Source organism: Myotis lucifugus, unplaced genomic scaffold (assembly GCF_000147115.1).
Source record: "Myotis lucifugus unplaced genomic scaffold, Myoluc2.0 scaffold_302, whole genome shotgun sequence".
Taxonomy (NCBI): domain Eukaryota; kingdom Metazoa; phylum Chordata; class Mammalia; order Chiroptera; family Vespertilionidae; genus Myotis; species Myotis lucifugus.
Genome location: NW_005871350.1, coordinates 1,252,851 through 1,276,232, shown reverse-complemented (window position 1 = coordinate 1,276,232; position 23,382 = coordinate 1,252,851). Strand labels below are relative to the sequence as shown.

The 23,382-nt window shown below is 42.7% G+C and overlaps 1 protein-coding gene across 1 annotated transcript in view; it reads right to left on the bottom strand.

Moving 5' to 3' along the window:
* Positions 1 to 9,304: 9,304 nt before the first annotated feature.
* The window catches only part of NLRP3 (NLR family pyrin domain containing 3), a 66,300-nt gene continuing 52,222 nt past the window's right edge, over positions 9,305 to 23,382 (bottom strand). The window contains exons 8-10 of the mRNA XM_023763836.1: positions 13,603 to 13,773; positions 12,913 to 13,083; positions 9,305 to 9,404 (exon numbers count right to left, since the gene is read on the bottom strand). Coding sequence (XP_023619604.1) covers positions 9,305 to 9,404; positions 12,913 to 13,083; positions 13,603 to 13,773 — 442 coding nt within the window. The remainder of the gene's footprint in view (positions 9,405 to 12,912; positions 13,084 to 13,602; positions 13,774 to 23,382) is intronic.

Genomic DNA, 23,382 nt, shown 5'->3' with positions numbered 1-23,382 from the left:
CTTTATTGTTTCCTTCCTTCTGCTTACACTTGGTTTTTCTTGTTGTTCTCTTTCTCACTCTTTGAGTTGTAGGGTTAATTTATTACCATTTTTTTCTTGTTTTCCAAGGTAGGCCTGTAGAGCTATGAACTTCCCTCTCAAGACTGCTTTCACTGTGTCCCATAGATCTTGGTTTGTTGTGTTTTCATTGTTGTTTGTTGCCAGGATGCTTTTTATTTCTTCTTTGATCTCTTTGGTAACCCAATCATTGTTTAATAGCATGCTATTAAGCCTCCAAGTGTTTGATTTTTCATTGTTTTTATTGTAATTGATTTCTAATTTTATGCCATTGTGATTTGAGAAGATGCTTGATATGATTTCTATCTTCTTAAATTTGAAAAGACTTTGCCTGTGTCCCAATATGTGGTCTATCTTTGAAAATTACCTGTGTGGACTTGAGAAGAACATGTGTTCTGTGGCTTTGGTGTGAAATATTCTGAAGATGTCAATTAGGTCCATTACTAAAGGGAGCAATTACAACAAAGAAATATCAATCCTAAATAACTCACTAGATCAGATGTAATTAATTGACATTTAGGATTGATATTTCTTTGCTGATTCTTTTGTTTAGAGGATTTATCCAGTGGTGTTATTGGTGTATTATAGTCCCCTACTATGACTGTATTGCTTTCAATCTCTCCCTTGATATCCTCCCGAGGTTTTTTTATGTATTTGGGTACTCCTATATTGCATATATGTTTACCAGAGTTATATCTTCTTGTTGAATTGCTCCTTTTAGTATTATGAAGTGGCCTTCCTTATCTCTTGTTATGGCCTCCACTTTGAGGTCTATTTTGTCAGGTAGAAGTATTGCTACCCCAGCTTTTTTTTCATTTCCATTCGCCTGAAAAATCTTTTTCCATCCCTTCACTATCAGTCTGTGTGAGTCCTTTGTTCTGAGGTGGATCTCCTCTAGACCACAGATATATGGGTCACGTGTTCTTATCCATTCAGCTACCCTATGTCTTTTTATTGGGACATTTAATCTATTTACACTTAAAGTTATTATTGATAGGTACGTGTTTGTTGCCATTTTATTCTTTATGCCTGTGTTCCTTCTCCATTCCTATTTCTTCTTTTTTCAAGCAGTCCCTTTAGCATTTCTTGTATTGCTGGATTGGTGGTAATAAACTTCCCTAGTCCTTTTTTGTCTGTGAAGCTCCTGATTTCACCTTCAATTTTGAATGATAACCTTGCTGGGTACAGTATTCTTGGCTTCAGACCCTTGCTTTGCATGACTTTGAATATTTCATTCCATTCCCTTCTGGCCTGGTGTGTTTCTGTTGAGAAAGAAGTTGATAGTCTGATGAGAGATCCCTTGTAGGTAACTTTCTGTCTCTATCTCTCTGGTAGCCTTTAAGGTTCTTACTTTGTCATTAGTGCTTGTCAATTTAATTATAATGTGTCTTGGTATTGGTCTTTTGGGGTTCATCTTGTTTGGGACTCTGTGAGCTTCTTGTACTTGTGTGAGTTTTTTCTTCTTCCCAATATCAGGGAAGTATTCTGTCATTATTTCTTCAAACAGGTTTTCTATTCCTTGCTCAGTTTCCTCTTCTTCTGGCACCCCTATTATGCAGATGTTGTTTCTTTTCATGTTGTTCCAAAGCTCCCTTAGGCTCTCCTCCTGTTCTTTAAGTTTTTTTCCAGTTGCTGCTCTGTTTGGGGATTTTTTCCTACCTTGTCTCTAGCTCACTGATGTGGTAGTTCACTTCTTCTAGTCTACTGTTGATGATTTCTATTGTGTTCTTTATTGCAGCGATGTCATTCTTCATTTCTTCTTGGTTCTTCTTCATTTCCTCTTGGTTCTTACACATGTTGTTGAATTTGTCTTCCATCCTTTTCAGTGTCCTTATGACCATTGCTCTGAATTCTTTCTCTGACAAATTGCTTGCCTGCCTCCATTTTGTTTACTTCCTTTTCCAGTGATTTCTCCTTTTCTTTCATAGGGGGGCTGTGTCTTTGTCTCCCCATTTTCACTCCTCTCAGGGTATGTAGTTATGTGGCTCACTCTCTACCATGTTCACTTAAAGGCACAAAATATATGACAAGACACAACACAGAGGGCACCAAACATGAATGTATTCACGATACCAATGATCCTATCTAATAAGAGGTAATATGCAAATTGACCATCACTCCAACACACAATATGGCTGCCCCCATGTGGTCAAAGATGGCCACCACCATGTGGACACAAGATGGCCACCACAAGATGGCAGGCATGGGACGGCAGTTGTGGGCAATCAGGCCTGCAGGGGAGGGCAGTTGGGAGGGACCAGGCCTTAAATGGAGTGCTATTGGGGGCAATCAGGCCTGCAGAGGAGGGCACTTGGGGGTGACCAGGCCTGAAGGGGAGGACAGTTGGGGGCAACCAGGCCTGCAGGGGAGAGCAGTTGTGAGGGACCAGGCCTGCAGGGGAGAGCTGTCGGGGGGGACCAGGCCTGCAGGGGAGAGCTGTCGGGGGCGGGGGGACCAGGCCTGCAGGGGAGGGCAGTTGGAGGTGATCAGGCAGCAGGGGAGTGCAGTTGGAGGTGACCAGGCCTGCAAAGGAGGGCAGTTGGGGGTACCAGGCCTGCAGGGGAGAACAGTTGGGGGTTACCAGGCCTTAAGGGGAGGACAGTTTGGGGCAACGAGGCCTGCAGGGAAGAGCAGTTGTGAGGGACCAGGCCTGCAGGGGAGAGCTGTCGGGGGGGACCAGGCCTGCAGGGGAGGGCAGTTGGAGGTGATCAGGCCAGCAGGGGAGGGCAGTTGGGGGTGACCAGGCCTGCAGAGGAGGGCAGTTGGGGGTACCAGGCCTGCAGGGCAGGGCAGTTGGGGGTTACCAGGCCTGCAGAGAAGGGCAGTTAGGGGTGACCAGGCTGGCAGGGGAGGGCATTTAGAGGCAATCAGGCTGGCAGGGAAGTGGTTAGGGAGTGATCAGGCTTGCAGGCAGAAGCAGTTAAGGGCAATCAGGTAGGCAGGCAGGCAGACGAGCAGTTGGGAGCCAGCAGTCCTGGATTTTGAGAGGGATGTCCAACTGCCAGGTTAGGCCCGACCCCACTGGGACCAGGCCTAAATAGGCAGTCAGACATCCCTCGAGGGGTCCCAGATTGGAGAGGGTGCAAGCTAGGCTGAGGGACACACACCCCTGTGCATGAATTCATGCACAGGTCTCTAGTCCCAAATAAAGATGACCAACAGAGAAAAGAGAATTAGGGGAGAGAAAAGGGTGCAAAAATGATATTGAGGAAAGAAAAAAAGGTTAGAGAGAAAAGAAAGAGAAGAAATAAGAAGGGGAGAATATATGTATATGGGGAGAAAAAAAAACCAACAATATATTCAAACAAACACCCAGAAAAGAAGGACGGAAGCTGACTAAAGAGGCACAGCTTATTTCCAGAAGGTAAGGACAAGTAATTGAATGAATTTGAAATGGCCATGATTCAGTATAGAGGAGGTAGAAAGAGAATGAGTGTGCAAGAAGAAAAGTAAAAAACAAAATACTAAAAAATAATAAAGAAAGAAAGAAAGAAAATAATTATTGCAAATAATTATTAAAAATTTATATATATAAAGTTTTTCTTTTCTTTAATCTATCTATCTATTTTTGAAAAAAGAGAATAGAGAGCAGATAGGCCTGAGTTGGTGATTAAAACTAATTGGGCTATTATTAGAAGAAGAGAACAAGTGAGAAGAGGAAAAACAGAAGCATAAAAAAATAAAAAATAAAAAAACAGAAAAAAAACAAACAAACAACAAGAAAGAAAGAAAAGAAAGAAAAAAATTGGCTAGTGAAGAAAGAGAAAAGAGAAGTGTGCATGGACTTGGAGGAGGAGAGAGGAAATTAGATATATGAGTAAGATCAATTTTTAACAGGGAGTAAAAATAAAGGTTAGAAAAAAAATAAAGCAGGAACAGGGGAAGAGAAACAGGATGAAAAAGAGGGAAAGTGAGAAAGAAAGTGTTGGCATAAAGGAAAATTTGAGATAGAGTAAAATAATGATTTAAAAATAGAATTTAGAACACTAATCCAAAAATAAAAAATAAAATAAAACTTTAAAAATGGTAAAATAATAATAATAAATAAAAATATAATAATAAAAAAGTAAAATAAAGTGAGAAAAAAATAGTTTCTTAAGTAAAGATAAAAAAATAAAAAAGAGAAGTAGTGAAGTTCGTTTGCTTCAGTGAAGCTTCAATGACCCATGGGGGCTGGTTTAAGACCCCTCTCTACTGCTCTGCCTGGGACGTCTGTTTCTTGTCAAGTAGTCAGCACAGTGTTGAAATTCCCAGTGATCCACTGCTCCTCTGTGTCATAGGCCACAATCTTGGTTTCAAGTATGCGGGATCACTCTGCTCATTTTGTTTCTCTGCCTGCCTTCAGTTGTATTTACACAAGCGTTGATGTATGACATAGCCCCTGGGTGGCAGTGTTTCTGTATTAGTTTCCAGGACCAAATGGCCCCTCAATCCAGTCCCCCAGGGTTTCCTCAGGATGTGTAGATTCATCCTTTCCCTGCTGCATTCAAGACTGGGTTGGATGGACGGACTGTCCCAGAGCTGGTTTCCTTCTCATCTCTCCCTATTCTGCTCCCCAGTTTCCACAAAAACCAACTTCCCCTGCAATCTTGGTGAGTGTTTTTAATTGAAAGATCCTATGCACTGGGTTTAGCAAGTAAAATCAAGGAAGTTATAAAGACAAAGCAACCATGCTGCCTCATGTCTTTCTTCCCCCCGGCACTGTGCAGCCAGTATAGAACTTCGGGCTGCCTTTTTGGGCACAGTCTCCCATGGCTGTGGGCTTAGATCTAGAGTCCCTCACTACCAGCAGCCCTGTGGACTCCCTTCCACATTTCAGGGCTACCAAGGGCCTCGGATTTGGTGCAGTGCAGTCTCCCTCTGAGATTCTAGTCCCAGCTGCACACGTTCTCCCTCCAGCCAGGATCCCAGATCCCACCTCTCTCCAGGTGATCTCTGACCTTTCTGTCCATGGATTGCCTCACCAGCTGTGTTTAATTCACCAATTCTGGGTGGATGTTATTTGATTCAGCTGTTTCTTTTATCTTCTCTGTGAGAAGGCACAGGACCAGTTTGTGTATTTGGCCGCCACCTTGTCGCCTGCTGGACAAACTTTTTAGGCACATGCAGTCAGGTAGACTGGAGTCTCAGTGTTTGTGGGTTCACAGCTGTGGGTTCAATGCTTGTCCCTGGGTATTGTGGCTGTAGGGTTCCGGGAGGTATCCAAGGTCTCCCCGGGTGAAGGTAAGGCTGGGCTTCCGATCACAGCCACTCTTCCCTTCAAGATGGTGTGGTCTCTGTGGCAGAGCTGGCCACTCCAGGAGAGATTTCAGTGGTAGTAGAGGCTGCCTGGCCAGGGGAGCTTGGTCTGCCAGTCCCCAACAGTCCTGTGGAATATAACTGTCTCTCACTCTTAAATACAGTGGGGCCTTGACTTAGGAGTTTAATTTGTTCCGAGACCGAGCTCGTTAAGGAGCTCGTTAACTCAAATTACTCTATCAACTCAATGCAAAAAATCGGCTGAGAAACAGCTGGTATCTCAAAAAACTCGTTAGTCGGGACACTCGTAAGTCAAGGCCCCACTGTACACACACTCCCTGAACATCCATGCACTCTCCTTTTGCTTTCTCGGTCACTCACACTATCTTGCTGACTGCCGTCCCATCGGCCGCCATCTTGGATCTCCTCTGTCCACAGCTTTTTTATCCATTCATCTACTAATGAGCACTTGGGCTGTTTCTAAATCTTAGCTATTGTAAACTATAAACATAGGGTGTATATATTCTTTCTGATTGATGTCGTGGGGCTTTTGATTATATATTCCCAGAAGTGGAACTAATCGCTGGGTCAAACTGAAGTTCCATTTTTAAGTTTTTGAGGAAACTCCACACTGTTTTCCATAGAGGCTGCACCAGTCTGCATTCCTACCAGTAGTGAACTAGTGTTCCCTTTTCTCCACATACTTGCCAGCACTTGTTTGTTGATTTTGGGATGATAGCCATTCTGACAGGTGTGAGGTGACATCTTATTGTGCTTTTCATTTGCATTTCTTTGATAATTAGTGACTTTGAGCATTTTTTCATGTGTTCTTGGTGTTCACCTCTTTTGTAATTGTTTTTTCTTTTTGGTTCTCTGGTTGAGTGGGTTTTTTTTTTTTTTTTTTTTTTTTTTGCCTGTCTTCTAATTCACTGATCTGATCTTTGGCTTTCCTTAATCTCCTGTGCATTTCTTCCACTGTGTTCTTTATTAGTGCTATGCCATTCTTCATAGTTACTATATATTTTCTCATGCTTTTTGAGCATCTTTGCCATCGTTACTCTGAGCTCTATGTCTGATAAATTTCTCATCTCCATTTCATTTAGCTCTTTTTCTGGAGAATCCTCTTGTTCTTTCATTTGTGGGGTATTTTTGTTTTTGTCTCCCTGTTTTGGCTGCCTATTTGCGTTTGTGTCTATGTATTAGGTAGATTTGCTATTCCTCCCCATCTCTAGTGCAGAACAGTGTCAAATGCTGTTTCTGACTGGCCCTGAGTACCCTGTTTGGAGCTATCAGCAATTCACAGCTGTGGCTCCCTCTGCTGGGGCTGGGTACCTTTGGAAACGACCAAGATGTGCACTAGGGTCTGCTTTACCTAGCCCTCACCCCAGGATTAGTCAGGCAAAGATTCAAAGCCTCCAGAGCTCTTCCTCTGCCTGCAGTCTGATTGTCATTAGCCCTGATTAGCCTCAGGCTATTGACCACAGGGTGGGGTGAGAGTCTTCTAACAGGCTGGAGCAACTCCCCACCCCAACCCCCACACCCCTGCCCCCTCCCCCCACAAGCTTGCTGGAGCAAAAAAATTGCCTGAATAGCAAAGTTCCATCACCAGAGAAAGAGTTCATCTGCAGCATGAAGGAATGACTCAACACAGTAAACCTGGGTGTCCGCCCTCCGAGTTCAATCCCCAAAGCCCCCAATCCTGGTTTCTGCTCATTTAGCTACAGTCCACTCTGCCCTACCTCTGCTGGAGCCCAAGGTGAGTGGCTGCACACAAAATTTTGTGTTTTGGCCCTTTAAGATTGTGCCTGCATTTCCAGCAGTCTCTCCATGGCAGATAGCAATCTTGCTTTTCACAGCCAGATGTTATATGGGCACTTTTTTTCAGTCTGGTGCTCTGGACTGGGGAGCCCAGCTTGGGATTTAGACTCAGAGTTCTCAGTGGGAACCTCCCACAGCTGAGATATCCCTACGGATCTTCAGCTGCTGTCTATGAGAGCCCAGCCAGCACTTTCACACCTCAGACCAGTCTCTAGGTCAGGGGTGGGCAACCCCTGGCACGCGTGCCAAACACGGGACACCAGTAACTTTTGCTGGCACACGAAACCCTCTCTTATAATCTTCCATTTACAATTGTGAATCTTTGTTCTCAGTGATGAATTTTGTTAAGTCTCGCAATAGGAGTAGCCTGACAGATGAAAGTGCGTATCTCTGAAGGTCACGAAATATAAACCTGATGTAAAATCTGTCATCAGTGATGCAGCAGCAAAAATCCCATCGATAATATCAAATGGAGTCATAAAGTTTTCTGTCGGACTATAGTGTACATGTATACATTAAAAAAATAAATGTATTTTTCATCATCATATACTGTGTTTTTGTCGCTCGAATGAATTTTATTATTTCTTCAAGGTTCTTCACATACGTACACCTTAAGAGATATCAAGTAAGCGTAACATGTTCTCAAAAAATTAGGGTTGGCACGCAGAAGAATTTTGAGTCAGAGATTTTGCTGGTTTTGGCACGCACTCACAAAAAGTTTGCCCACCCCTGCTTGCAAAAAGGTTGCCCTCCACTTTCCATTCTTGGGTAACAGGGTTCAGTCCAACTAGTCTTCAGTTGAATCTTCTGGGAAGTTCTTCTTTATTTTAATTGTATTTCCAGTTTGGTCCTGGGAGAGTGTCAGTGTAGCTTCCACTTACTCCACCACCATTTGGAATCCCTGATACCTAAGTGTTTTTAACTACATTTCATCTTCCATGTCAAGGTGTTTGTACCAGGGAGGCAGTCTGCAATAGAACACTTTGAGGAGATACAAAAACCAATATCTTGTTCAGAGTTACTTAAAGTGGTGGCCCTAGACAAGATTAAGTGTTTGCAACTGACTATAAATCACATATAGCTTCCTTTATAGAGAGAGTCTTACCATGGAAAAAAAAGTCAGCTTATCTAAAAAGCATACTTGATAATGTCATTGACTAACAATTTTGACAAGTTCCTTATATCAACAGTCCATAGGCCACACTTTGGGTAGCAGAGGTCTGGATGGCTCATTTGACAGAGGAAGTAGTATTTCCATCCTGAATAATTCTGTGTGGTTCAGAGTTGCCCCTTGTATAGAGAAGCAATTATCAATATTTATTAAAGATTTAATGCTATGTAAAGTATGGTAGATTAAGTGCTCTTGGCATGAAATAAATCCCAGATGATTTCTTATAATTAAAGGCAAAACACATATTTTACATTCTATTTATGAGTATAGGATTCATCTACTCTTAAAACTTTTACATGATTTTCAACCTCCTCTCCAACCAGAGCTGGCATTTCAATCTTCAGAGATTGTGTGAAGGAATTTTCTTTTACATTCATTACAATTGAATCCTTTGGCAAAGAGATTTTTTTAAATACATAAAGCAATTTAATTTATCTTTAGTTGTTTAGATAAATAAGTAAAAAGATCTCTAGGCACCCCATTTTAAAATTAAAGAAAGAAAGCAGTTTAACTCAATAAATACTACAGTTTCTATATTTTATGAATTTTCAACCAAGTACAATAAACATGAATTTTTTATTAGAAAATATCACTGCTACAAAAAATAAATAAGTTGCTGCCACAAAATTACAACATAATATATAGTTGGCTCATTCTGTTATGGTCAGTTGAGAGAAAGATGACAAAAGTGAAAAGAACAAAAAAAGGAAAGAGATTTAGAAAGTGGAAGAAAAGACAGAAAAAATGCTTTAGTAATGAGTTAGTTATATAAAGTCACCAAGAGGAACACATGCTCTGACTGAAATGCTATGATGAGAACCATATTATATGAATGATTTCATTGTCCCAGGGGTAAAGGAGATGCTCACATTTTCTCTGTAAAGGCACTACTGGCAAACTTTGCTCTCCCACACGAAACCAGAAGACCCAAGGAGCAGTGGTCTTAACCATGCTGGAGGAGTGCTTACTCGTACTTGTCCACACTTGGATGGCTGGAATCTGGCAGCACTGCCTCCATCACTACTGAGAAGGTTCAAAGACAATGGTCAAATCGGGCTTTTCTTCTTGAAGTGTTTCTAATGCGCAGATTGTATCATAATTAAAATACATTTTACACAACCTATAAAAGCAAACAGAGAGCCTTGAGTTATGCTCTTCAAATGAACACTCAGAATTTTTGGCCTTAAAATATATCACCTCACTTCCCTTATTCTCACACACTTCTAAGCTCTCCAGTTCTGCACTTCATACCTAACATAGTTTATGTTATATTTGTAACCTTCAAGTTTGAAAATGTTTAAACATATAATAAACATAAAGAGAATAGTATAATAAATTCCCATATGGCCGTTCAGCAGGTTTGACAATTAATAGCTCATGGCCAATTTTGTTTCAATTAAACACAGCATGTCACACATGTATAAATATTTCATGGTATAACACTAACTGAAGAAGATTTTTAAAAACATAATATAATGCCATTATTACAGTTTAAAAAGTTAACAATAATTCCTTAATATTAACATATATCTAATATGTTTAAATTTCCTCAGCTGTCTGATAATTTTTACATTATGTTTATTTAATCAGAAGCCATATAAAGTCCACATGTTGCAATTGCTTGGTAGGCCTCTCATTTCTTCTTTGACTTGAATTCTTTTTCCTCTTTTCCTTGCCACTCAAATGAGAAATAATACCATTTGTCATGCATCATTTTTAAGAATCTTGATTTGATTGTGTTGTGAATTGAATGTATATGTTTCTCCAAAATTTGTATGTTGAAGCCCTAACCCTCAGTGTTATGGTATTTGTATATGATGCCTTTAGAATCTAATTAGGGTTAGATGAGTTCACTGGGATAGGTCCTCACAATAGGATTAGTGTTCTTATAGGAAGAGCTACCAGAGTGTTCTCTCTCTCTGTCATGTGATGACACAGCACAAGGGTGCCATCTGACAGCTCAGAAGAGAGCTTTCACCAGAAACTGAATCAGCAGACCTTGGACTTTCCTTCCTCCAGAACTGTGAGAAATAAATGTCTGTTCTTTAAGGCACCTAATCTATGCTATTTTTTTTTATGGCAGCCAAGCTGACAAGAGAGGTTGAGTGCATCTATGGACTCTCAAGTCTGTTTTGAGCCTGTCCTTTGTCCCAGAATGCCCTTAAGAACTTTGTCAGTGATCCCACATACAGCAATGTCCCAGCTTCATCCTGACCAATTTCTTCTTTTGTTCCTCTATTTCTCTTAGCTCTGAGAATTTTGGCTTTTCCTGTGTTGGCACAAGGATGCAATGCTGATTCAAACTTTTATTTATTCAAACCTGCATTCCAGTTCAATTCTCAGCCTTGAGGTAATAGAAAAGGGCAGAAGTCCCTGAGCTAATATAATTCATATTCTTGGGGAAGGGTATCTATACTAATAAAAGCCTAGGTAGCCCTTGCTCTCTCATGTGATGCCCTCACATCATCACAAGATGGCCACCCTCATGTTGTCACAAGATGGCTGCCCCAAGATGACCAGAAAGGGAGAGCAGTTGGGGGCAACCAGGCCTGCAGGAGAGGGCAGTTGGGGGCAATCGGGCCAGCAGGGGAATGGTTAGGGGATGATCAGGCTGGCAGGTAGACAAGCGGTTAGGAGCGAGCGGTCCCAGATTGTGAGAGGGATGTCTGACTGCCGGTGTAGGCCCGATCCCTGCAGAGGTCCCATATTGGAGAGGGTGCAGGCCGGGCTGAGGGACGCCCACCCCATACATGAATTTCATGCACCAGGCCTCTAGTAGACAATAAATAAACAATAAAATAAGATATATGATGGTGGTCAACACTATGGAGGGAAATATGAAGAGAAGAGGAAAAAGCATGCTGGCCTGATGCTTTCAATAGGATGGCAAGAAACACACAGAGGAAGATCTTTAAGAAGATAATTTAAGGATGTATGGAAACAAGGCATGTGTATATCAAAAAATGAGAGAGTTCCAGGCAGAGGAAACACCAAGTGCAAAATTCCAGAGAATACAGTGTTTAAGTGAAACAGTGCGAAAGGAGCAGAAGGAACAGGGTTAGGAGAAGATGAATTTGCAGAAGCAGCAGGCTTAGATCACAGAGGGTCTTTAGGCTCTGCCATGAGTTTATAGCTCTCACTTTGAATATGATAGGCAGTCACTGGAGCATGTTGATAGGAGTGAGTCCTGTTTTAGTTGTACCCTCCATCTTCTATGGTAATCAAAATAAATGCAGAGTAGCCTGGCAGAATGCCACCATAGCAATCCATACAAGAAATGATGGTGGCTTGAACCAAGGTAAGAACCATAAAGCTGGCAAGAGGTGGTCAATGAGTGGGCATCCTGTGGAAGCAGAGCTTACAGGACATGCCGATGGAGTGGATATGCATAAGGAAGAAGAAGCATCAATGGTGACATCTGGATGACAGTTACCATTGGCTGAGAGAGGGAAGAAGCAAGTTTCAAACGGAGTGGAATAGCACAGACTTGGATTTAAACATGTGAAATTTGGGAGCCTTATTAGACACCCAAGTGTAAATGTCAGATAAACATTTGGACATGGTATTCATGGAGATATAAATTGGGGGTATAACACATATAGTAAAACCAGAAGACTAAACGATATAAACAAGGGAGAAAATTTAGAGAAGGAAAATTAGGCAATGGGTGAGTCCCAGAGATTCAGCATGTAAAAGTCAGAGCAATGAGAAGCAAAAAAGAAGACTGAGCAGAAATAACCAATAAAGTAGGAGAAAACCTGGAGGAGAGTATGGTGCCTCTAAAGCCAAGTGAGGGAAACATCTTCTTTGGGGAGTATGATCCTCAGGGATGACTGAAGTCTGACACTAACAGGAAGCTCTTACTACAAAAGTAATGAGTATCTCAGTAGTATCCTGGTGATGGAAGGGAGCCAATTGTTTCAATATACTTCATTGGCTGGATTTTATGGTATTTCTCATCTTCATGTTTCTGGATCATGCTCTTCCCATTTACACTTACTCAAAAACAAGATCAACAGCATCCCTCTATACTAATACCTTTGCAATAAGGCTGAACCATAGATAGGTCTAGTTCTATTAAGTCCAAGCCCCTGCATAGAAATATAATTCCATTTGGCTGCTTCCATTAGACCTTACATTTCTTTTAGGAATATGGATGGAAAGTGTTTTCATACCCAACTGAACTTTGAATATTCTAAATATCTGGATGAAGTTGAATGTGTAGGTCATGACTCATCTACCCTATTTTTAAAATATTTTTGCCTTAGCTGGTTTGGCTCAGTGGATAGAGTGTTGGCCTGTGGACCAAAGGGTCCCGGGTTTGATTCTGGCTCCTCCCTGGTCCCTAGTCAGGGCTCATGCAAGAGGCAAACAATCAATTTCTTTTACATTGATATTTCTCTCTGTCTTTCCCTCTCTCTTCCACTCTCTCTAAAAGATCACTGGAAAAATATCCTTGGGTAAGGATTAACAACAACAACAACCAACAACAACAAACATATCTGCAATACCTGGACCAGGTCCAACTTCACCCTGAGTGCAAAAGAACCATCTTGGATTTTGATAACTGACCAACTTTTTCTTAGAACTTGGAGCCCTCCCCCCACATGTCTGAGGAGAGCACTTACTGAAGTCTTTTTAGGAGGCAGCCTTGTTGTTTCAGCACTTCACAGAACAGCATGACCCCCAGATCACCCAAGTCATTGTTGCCCAGGTTCAGCTGCCGCAGGCTCTGGTTGGAGGTCAGAAGTGTGGAAAGATCCCAGCAGCAGTGTGAGGAGAGACTGCAATTGTCTAGTCTGCAAGAAAGAGAATGATTGAAAGAAAATATTCCCTTCCCTTCCTCCAGGTCTCCCAAATCTTAGCCCGTAATATTTCAAACAAAGAAAAAGTGCAGGATAAACAAGCTTGGAATAATTATATGTGTCATGACTATTCTTCTCTTCTTTTCAGATAAGACTATTTTTCCAGTCTACTGGATTATCCAGATCCAATTAGCAATAGCACTTTCTGAATTGATGTTTCCTAAATTCTGTCTCCTCCCAAAATTCCTTAAAATATAAGAGCCATACCACCCCCATTCTTTTGTTGTGGAGAGATTTGTGGTGAAAGGAACTCATCTTTACCTTTATATCATCTAGAAGTAGAATTCTTCCCAGACCCGTGATTCTGTAATAAGCCAAACCCTCAGAGGACATCACTTCTTAGATACAGATTATCTCATCATCACTTCTCTATACACCCTTCCTCTTACCCACTATGTATTCTGACATTTCAGGTTGTTCCACAACATCACTTTAATAAGCTAAGGCACTTACTCCAACATCTGAAGCTTGCAGTTGGGGTGCAAGAGTCCCTTACACAGTAGCTTCACCCCCATGTCTCCAAGAGCATTACCCCGTAGGTAAAGGTGTGTGAGATTCTGGTTGCCACTGAGCACTGAGGACAGAGCTGGACAACAAACGGACGTAAGGCCTGACTTCACCAACCTGTAGAAGAAATGGGAAGAAAACTCCTCAATGTCCAGCCTTCCTTGGACATTTGCACAACTATCTCACCACAGGAACCTCATCTTATCTGAAGAGCTGCATCCTCCAACATAAAGGCCAGGAGCTAGAATCACAGATATAACCTGAGGAAAGCACAAATCCCTGTTTCTGGCCCCATAAAAGAGACAAATGATGGTCTCAGCAGATATCTTGCTGGGATCAGTGGAAGAGTCAGAGTGAAAACAAACTGAGCCAGATTGACTTCACAGTCCTCCTCCTTCTTACACATATTCCCTCTGGCCATGCATGCTCCTCATAAAGACATCTCAGGCCATCCCACAACATTGCAGAAACCTGCCTTATTTGATTCTTATATCAACCAGGAAAGGTGGCAGTATTATATATTTTTTTACAGATTAGAAATTTGAGTGTCATCAAATTATGTGTTTCTCTTAAGGTTCAAGAACAAGTGTATGATGGAGAGGAAACTCAGACTTAAGCCTTCTGGAGTCATCCCCTATCTGTTGCCCCATCTGTCCATGTCACGCTGCACTACAAGGCACTCCTTGGAACATAAAGCCCTAGCCATGCATTACATTCAGTGGAATTAATGTGTTTTATGTACTACTTTTGGGTCAAGTGAGCTTACTTTCTTACCCAACAAGAGCAGGGGCCTCTGAATAGAGAGCTCTATCACTCCTGCATAGAATTTCAGAGGGTGATATACAGTATATTGAAAGGCACAGATACTAGGCCTTCAACAAGTCCTTGATTAAAGAGTATATCATGCAATCATATTTATTTCTGCTAGAATTCTTAACCACCACATGTTTTTAAGCTCTAAAGAGTCTTAGAATCAGGAAAAATAGAAACACAGAAAGAAGTAATTCAGACAGTGTAGCATGAACGGATGACCTAAAGGAAACATAAGTACTTACCTACCCACTGTCTTCATCTTCCCATGAATCAGAATGAAAAAGACAGAGTAAGCAAGATGAAGAGAGAAACAAAGCCCAAGAGGGACAAGTAGAAACAAGGCAAGTTTCAAGTAGCTTCTGGTACATTTTATCTCCAGTTAAGAAGAATTTCATCTCAGGGTCCTCAGTGAATATGCAGAAGGGATTTGCAAGATTGCTGCCTATTATAGACCTAATATTTGTATCCTCCAAAATTCATGTTAAATTTTGTAGCTCCCAATGTGATGACATTATAAGGTGGAGTCTTTGAGAGATTTTATTAGGTCTTGAGGGTGGAGCCCTCGTGATGGGATTAGTACCCTTATAATAGAGACCCGAGAGCACTTTCACTCCTATGCTACATGATGATACAGTGAGAAGGTGACTGCAAGCCAGTAAGAGTCCTCACCAGGAACCAGATCTATAGGAGCCTTGATCTTGTGCTTCTGGCCTCTGGAACTGTGAAAAATAAATATTTGTTGTTTAAGTCACCAAGTCTATGGTATTTTTTTTTTTAGAGAGGGAGACAGGGAGAGGGAAAGAGAAACGTTGATGTGAGAGAGAGAGATCGATCGGTTGCTTCCCACATACTTCCCAATCTGGAATTGAACCTGCAACCTAGATATGTGCTTGATCAGGAATAAAACCCATGACCTTTTGGTGCATGGGATGACACTCTAACCAACTGAGCCACACTGGCCAGGGCTATGGTATTTTTGTATCACAGCTCAAACAGTCTAATATGTTGGCAAAGATGAAGAACATGCCAGAAGACTAGAGGCAGACATCAAAAAAGAAAAGAAAAGAATATTTTGAAAGTTATAGAATGGCAAACATTATCAGTATATCCAGAAAAAGACTAGAAGGGATTTGAAACAGATGTTTAAGGAGTATAGTGAAGTGGCAGCAGTCACAATCAGATGGTGATGTTCTGCTAAGAATAAGTCACATCTGAATGATCAAAATGTTAGTAAGCACTGAGACTGAGTGATGGGTGCATATCATGTAACAAAATGATTAGACAATCAAACAAGCGAGACCTACCAACCAATATATTAGTACTAGATTAGAGGAATGTAACTAACATTGTGTATTTTGGTTTCAACCAATCCATTCAACTCAGGGCCACATTTACTGAGCACTGTCAATGTAGAAAACATTCAAACCTATAGAGAATTTTTGTGAGTTTATTTGAGCCAAACTGTCAACAATTGTAGAAAGGAAAATCTCAATGGATTGAGATAATGCTCCAGAGAATGGCAGTTTTGCACCTTATTTTATACATTACAATCAAAAGCGAAGACAAAGTGCGTTACATGAAATTCATTGGTGATAAATTAGGGAAGTGGGAGAAAGCAAAGTGGGAGGGGAGAGGAGAAACCTCTAGGATTGGATGAAAAATAAAATTATAGACACATACATCTTTTACATAGGTGGGTATAGGATAGTTAGCAGTTAACAATTAACATGATAAAAATAACAATGAGAGGATTTATGGTCTGCCCTGGTGCATTGGTTGTTATCTGAGGGGTCTGGGAAAAGGGGAGTTACCCTGACAAACCAAAGGAATGTTATCTTAGATGCAAAAGATAATGAGATAGGCTTAGTTAAGCGTGGCTCAGTGGTTGAGCATTGACCTATGAACTGTGAGGTCACAGTTCAATACCAGGTCAGGACATATGCCTGGGTTGAAGGCTCAATCCCCAGTGTGGGATGTTCAGGAGACAGCCAATCAATTATTCTCTCTCATCATTGATGTTTCTATCTCTCTCTCCCTCTCCCTTCCTCTCTGAAATCAATAAAAAATCTATATTTTTCAAAGATAAAGGCTGACTTTTTGTCAGGGAAGATTGTAGACTAGGACATGACTACCTGCTATAACTGCTTTCAGTTAAAAAGTTAATTGCAGACCATCCTTTGTGGTGACTTTAGGTCTCTGAGTTTGTAAGGCCACCACACAGGCCTTTCTTGAGCTGGTCAGGTTAGCATATGGCCCCTTTTCATCCACAGCACATATATATTTTTTAAAAAATATATTTTATTGATTTTTTACAGAGAGGAAGGGAGAAGGACAGAGAGTTAGAAACATCAATGAGAGAGAAACATCGATCAGCTGCCTCCTGCACACTCCCCACCAGGGATGAGCCCATAGCCAAGGCACATGCTCCCGACCGGAATCGAACCTGGGACCCTTGAGTCAGCAGGCCAACACTCCATCCATTGAGCCAAACCGGTTAGGGCGTCACAGCACAGATATCTTGTCATCTACCATATTAAGTTAAATCATTGTGTGTGTTTTAATTTTAATAATGATATATCTTGTGTCACAAAAATGTCTCACAAAGAAAACTGAAGAAGATTTTACATTTGTTGAATATTTACTATGTACTTGGCTGTGATAATGACTTAACAAGATTATCTCATTGAGTTATTACTAAACCAAGTCACAGGTGTTGTTTTTATCTGTATTTTTAAATGGAGAAAAAACAGAAACTGAAAGTACTTAAAGAATAAGACAGAGATTCCTAGAAGGATGGTGGTGGTGGAAGAGCAAGGGTAACCCTCCAAGCAAAAGGAAAATAGTATGCAGGGGTGAGGAAATGTGGAAGAGCAGGCCAGGCTCTTAGAACTAAAAATGAATCCAATATAACTCAAAATAGAATGGAAGGTGTGATAAGCAAGAGGGAAGAAGCAACAATCTAGAGGTGGTCAAGGTAAGGTGTGCCAAGGTAAGATATACCAACTTTACTCTGACTTCAAAAAAGAACTTTTGAAGGTACTTTAAGCAATAACTCAATGTTATGAAATTTTCATTTGAAAGCGCCCTCTGTTGTTATGTAAAAGATAGATGAGAGGAAGGGGGAACTGAAAGTGTTTTTAAAAATTAGAATTGTTCTCTCTTTACTGGCTAATCAGCCTCCTGGAAAGTCCCACTATTAAAAAAGGCAGTAAGTAGTGGGTCTCGCTGGGGTGCCTGGCCAGCCTGGGTGAGGGGCTGAGGGCCGTTTTCAGGCTGGCCACACCCCCTTCACCGGTGGAGGTGCCCCACTGGGGTGCCTGGCCAGCCTGGGTGAGGCCGCTAATGGCCGTTTTCAGGCTGCCCACAACCCCAGAAACCTGCTTTAGTCAGCCAGGCTTCAGCCAGGCAGGACCGCAACATTGTTTCAAATACAGAAGGTAAACAAAGGCCAGAAAGCTGCTTTCAGCACCCGAGGTCTCAGAGCTGGAGCCAAGCCTCAGAGCTAAAGCTGGCCCAGAATAAAAATAAAAGAAAAAAAAGACAGGTTGGGAGCTTCAGTCACCCGCCAGCCTGAAAACGGCCCTCAGCCCCTCACCCAGACTGGCCAGGCACCCAAGTGGGGACCCCCACCCTGAAGAGGGTGTGACCAGATACAAACAGCCATCATCCCCTCACCCAGACTGGCCAGGCACCCAAGTGGGACCCCCACCCTGATCTGGGACACCCTTCAGGGCAAACCAGCCGGCCCCCACCCATGCACCAGGCCTCTATCCTATATAGTAAAAGGGTAATATGCCTCCCAGCACCGGGATCAGCATGACAGGGGCCAGCGACCAAACCCCCTGATCGCCCTGCGGCTCTGTGTGTGACAGGGGGCGGGGCCACAACCTCCTTATCTGACGTGCTCTGTTCATGACAGGGGAAGGCGCCCCAACCCCCTGATCAGCCCTGCCCTGTACCTGATAGGGGGGAGCTCCCCAACCCCCTGATCGCCCTGCGGCTCTGTGTGTGACAGGGTGCAGCTCCCCAACCCCCCCCCACCCCCCACGGGCCCTGCTCTGTGTGTGACGGGGTAGAGCCATAACCTCCCCATCGGCCCTGCCCTGAGTGTGACAGTGGCGGCACCCCAACCCCCTGATAGGCCGTGCTCTGTGGGTGATAGAGGGTGGCGCCCCAACCCCCTGATCCGCCCTGTTCTGTGTGTGACAGGGGGCGGTGCCCCAACTCCCCTATTGGCCCTACTCTGCGAGTGACAGGGGGGAGCTCCCCAACCCCCTGATGGGCCCTGCTCTGTGTGTGACAGGGGGTGGCTCTGCAACCTCCCCATTGACTCTGCCTTGAGTGTGACAGGGGGCAGTGCCCCAACCCCCCAATCAGCCCTACCCCTGAGCATGACTAGGGGTGGCATCACAACCTCCCGATCCACCCTGCTCTGTGCATGACACAGGGCGGTGCCCCAACTCCCCAATCGGCCCTGCTCTGATCCCGACCAGGGGCTGCACCTAGGGATTGGGCCAGCCCTCTGCCACCCGGGAGCAGGCCTAAGCCAGCAGGTCATTATCTCCCAAGGGGTCCCAGACTGTGAGAGGGCACAGGCCGGACTGAGGGACCCCCTCTCCCCCATGAGTGCCCAAATTTTTGTGCACCGGGCCTCTAGTAAAATATAAACATGCATAAAGTTGTATATACAAATATGCTTTTGTTAGGGGCAAAATTAGAATACTGGGGCTAGCTATAGTTATAAGAAATATTAATCATGCTCTGTTAACTGAGATTGCCTTATTCTGATTAAAGAAAGGACATTCTAATCTGACTGGGAGTTGTACTACCCTGGGTCCCGGGAGTCAACTTTGGACCTGCCAGTCAATCTTGGACCTGGGAGTCAACTTTGGAATGTGTCCATTCTCATTCAAGAACTGCCTATTATCATGGAAAGATTAACAACCTTGTTGTCTAAACAATGGAGTTCCACCCCAGCCTGAATTGCCTACTTCCCCATGCCTGTAATTTCTACTTCCCCGTATAATCTTTATCCTACCCAATATAAGTAGCTGGCTTATGGGGGGGGGGGGGGATAAGGGGGTAGAGAGCAGATTTTTGTGGGTGACCTATTGCTCTCTCATACTGCCAGCAGTATTGGAATAAATGCTCATATATGATTCAACTCTGTCTCTGATGAATTGGCTCAAGTAGTGACAGGCAGCCCAGACTCATTGATTGTCCAGTTTCACTTTTGTCAGAGTTCTTTGTAATAGTGAAAAAGTAGAAAAGAATTCAAAGTTTCATCTTTCAATGAGTAGCTAAATAAATTGCTAGGATACATACTATGAAATGTTATGTCCAAATCTGTAGGTCTGAACATTCAAACATAGTATTGTATTCATAATAAATTAAAAAGTCATATCGTAGAAAAGCATTCACATTATGATTCCCAGTTTTGACAAAGAAATAGAATGTTATGGGTTGAATTGTGCCCCCTCCCCCCCAAAAAAACTTCATACCTTAAATTCCTAGTCCCCAGTACTTCAGAATGTGACTTTATTTAGAAATAGGGTCACTGAAGATGTAATTAGTTATGATGAAGTCATATCCAATATGAATGATGTTTATATAAAAAGGGAAAATTTGGACACAAAGAAAGACAAACATCATGTAGAGAAAAAGGCTCAGACTGAGGTGATGCATCTACAAGCCAAGGAATGCTAAAGATCACCAGAAAACCATCAAGAGCTGGAAGCAAAGCAAGAAGCAGATTTTTCATACCAGCCTCAGAAGGAACCAATGCTGCCAACATCTTGGACTTTTAGTCTTCACTACTGAAAGACAATAAATTTCAGTTGAGAACATTCTATACAACAATGGCAAGGTAGACATTTTTCACAAGTGCACATGAAACATTTGCTGCGATAGGTAAGTTAGGGCACATGAAAAGTTTTAGAAAATTCAAGAAAACTTGAAATCATGCCATGTATCCTCTCTGACTACAATGGTATGAAACTAGAAACCAATAACACAAAGAAAATGGGAAAATTCAAGAATACAAGAAAATTAAACAACACTCTCCTGAATAACCAATTGGTCAAAGAAGACATTACAGGGAAAATAAAATAGTATCTTGAAACAATCAAAAAATTAAAACACAATATGCCGAGAGACTCCAAAATGGCAGAGGAGTGAGTGGATGCTACACTGACACACTCCCAGGACCAAACTGGAATTACAACTAAAATACAGAAAAAATATCCTGAATAATCAACTGAGGACTAGCTGGAGATAACCTTGATAACCAAGGATGTAAAGTGAAGATCAAATAGAGACTGGTAGGAAGTGTGGGGGCCTGAAGGGGCTGGCTGGGCTCCCACAGAGAAGAATTGAAGTTCCAGAGGTATATCTCAGTGGTGGGAGGTTCCCAGCCCAGGGAATCAGAACTGAGAAAGGTAACTATATAACATCTGGCTGTGAGAAGCAGTAGGGTTGCTGTCTGCCAGCCAGAGGCTGCTGGAAATGCAGACTCAATCTTAAAGGGCCAGTGCACAAAATTTTATGTGTAACCACTCACCTTGGGCTCTAGCAGAGTGGACTGGAGCTATGTAAGCAGAAGCCAGGGTTGAGAGCTCTGGGGTTAGATCTCAGAAGGCAACCACCCAGTTTCCTGTGCTGAGTCATTTGCTCACACTGCAGAGGACGTATTTCTCTAGTGGATCTATGCTATCCAGGGAATTTTTGCCTGGGAAGGAAGTCAGTTACCCCACTCTATTGGGAAACCTCTTGCACTACCTAGGGGAGTTTCTGAGTTCCATTAACAGACTAAGAATAACAATTAGCCTGCAGGCAGAAGCAATTGCCCAACCCTGTTGAAAAACCTCTCAACCCACTCTGTGGTCAATAGCCTGAGGATTTTCAAGACTGAATAAAACCAGACTTCAGGCAGAGGTGGACCTCTGGAGGCTTTGAGTCTTTGCCTGATCTAATTTTGGGTCTGGGGCTAGGAAAAGTACACTTTGATGCACATCTTAATGCTTTCCAAAGGCACCCAGCCCCAGCAGAGGGAGCCACAAGCTGCAGATTGCTGATAGCTCCAAACACAATACACAAGGCCAGTCAGAAACAGCATCTGACACTGTCCTGCACTAGAGAATGGGAGGCATAGCACATCTATCTAATACATAGTCACAAATCCAAAGAGGAGTCCAAAAGGGGAGACAAAAAACAACTCCCAGCCCTAACTGGTTTGGCTCAGTGGATAGAGCGTTGGCCTGTGGACTGAAGGGTCCCAGGTTTGATTCCGGTCCAGGGCATGTACCTTGGTTGCGGGCACATCCCCAGTAGGGGGTGTGCCGGAGGCAGCTGATTGATGTCTCTCTCTCATTGATGTTTCTAACTCTCTATTCCTCTCCCTTCCTCTCTGTAAAAAATCAATAAAATATATTTAAAAAAACCAACAACTCCCAAATGAAAGAACAAGAGAATTCTCCAGAAGAAGAGCTAAATGAAATGGAGATAAGAAATTTATCAGACATAGAGTTCAGAATAATGATGGCAAAAATTCTCAGCAGCATGAGAAAAGATATAGTAACTATGAAGGATGACATAGAACCATATAAAGAACAGTGAAAGGAATAAACAGCAGATTAAGGAAAGCCGAGGATTGGATCAGTGAACTAGAACACAGGGTCAAAAAATCACTCAATCAGAGAACTAAAAAACAACAACAAACAATTAAAAAACAGGAGAACAACTTAAGGTAGCTGTGGGTCAATATGAAACATATCAATATTTGCATAAGAGGAGTTCCAGAAGGGGAAGAAAGTGAGCAAGGGATAGAGAATGAGTTTGAATAAATAATGGCAGAAAACTTCCCTATCCTGGTGAAGGAAAAATTAACACAAGTTCAGGAGGCACAGAGAACCCCAAGAAAGAAGGACCCAAATAGGCCCACACCCAAACACATCATAATTAAAATGCCAAAAATTAAAGACAAACAGAGAATCTTAAAGGCAGGGAGAGAAAAGCAATTGGTTACCTACAAAGAAGCTTTCATATGGCTGTCATTTTTCATCAGACCAGAAGGGAATTAAATGAAGTATTCAAGGTAATGAAAAGCAAGGATCTGAAACCAAGATTACTATATACAACAAAGCTATCATTCAAAATAGAAGGTGAAAAAAAATTTTATTTTAAGGCTAAAGGAGTTTGTCACCATTACACCAGCACTGCAAGAAATGCTAAAGGGGCTGCTATAATGAGAAGAAGAAACACAGAGAGAAACAAATGGAACTATCGACACTAACAAAAGAGAAAGATGCAAATTAACCATCACTCCGCCACTTCACTACACCCACCAGCCAATCAGGAGCAAGTATGCAAATTAACCCAACTAAGATGGCAGCGGCTGTGGAGCTGGAGCGAGCAGGAGGCTTGGGTTGCCCCCGGCAATGGAGGAGGCCAAGCTTCCTGCCTGCCCTGGCTGGCCCTGGGCTCCACTCAAAGCTACAAAGTTTCAATTATAGAAGATAAATAAACCCCAGACACCTGCTTCCAGCCCACCCTGGCCTCTGCTCAAGGAGGCGCTGAAAAAAAAAAAAAGGAGAAGCTGGGAGCTTGGGTCACCAGGGGGCGTGGCCAGCCTGAAAACGGCCATCAGCCCCTCACCCAGGCTGGCCAGGCACCCCAGCAGGACCCCTCCACCCTGAAGGGGCTGTGGGCAGCCTGAAAATGACCCTCAGCCCCTCACCCAGGCTGGCCAGGCACCCCAGCGAGACCCACACCCTGATCCGGGACACCCTTCATGGCAAACCAGCTGGCCCCTCCCATGCACCAGGCCTCTATCCTATATAATAAAAGGTAATATGCAAATTGACCCTAACAGCAGAATGACTGGGAATAACTGGTCACTATGACACCACCCTGACA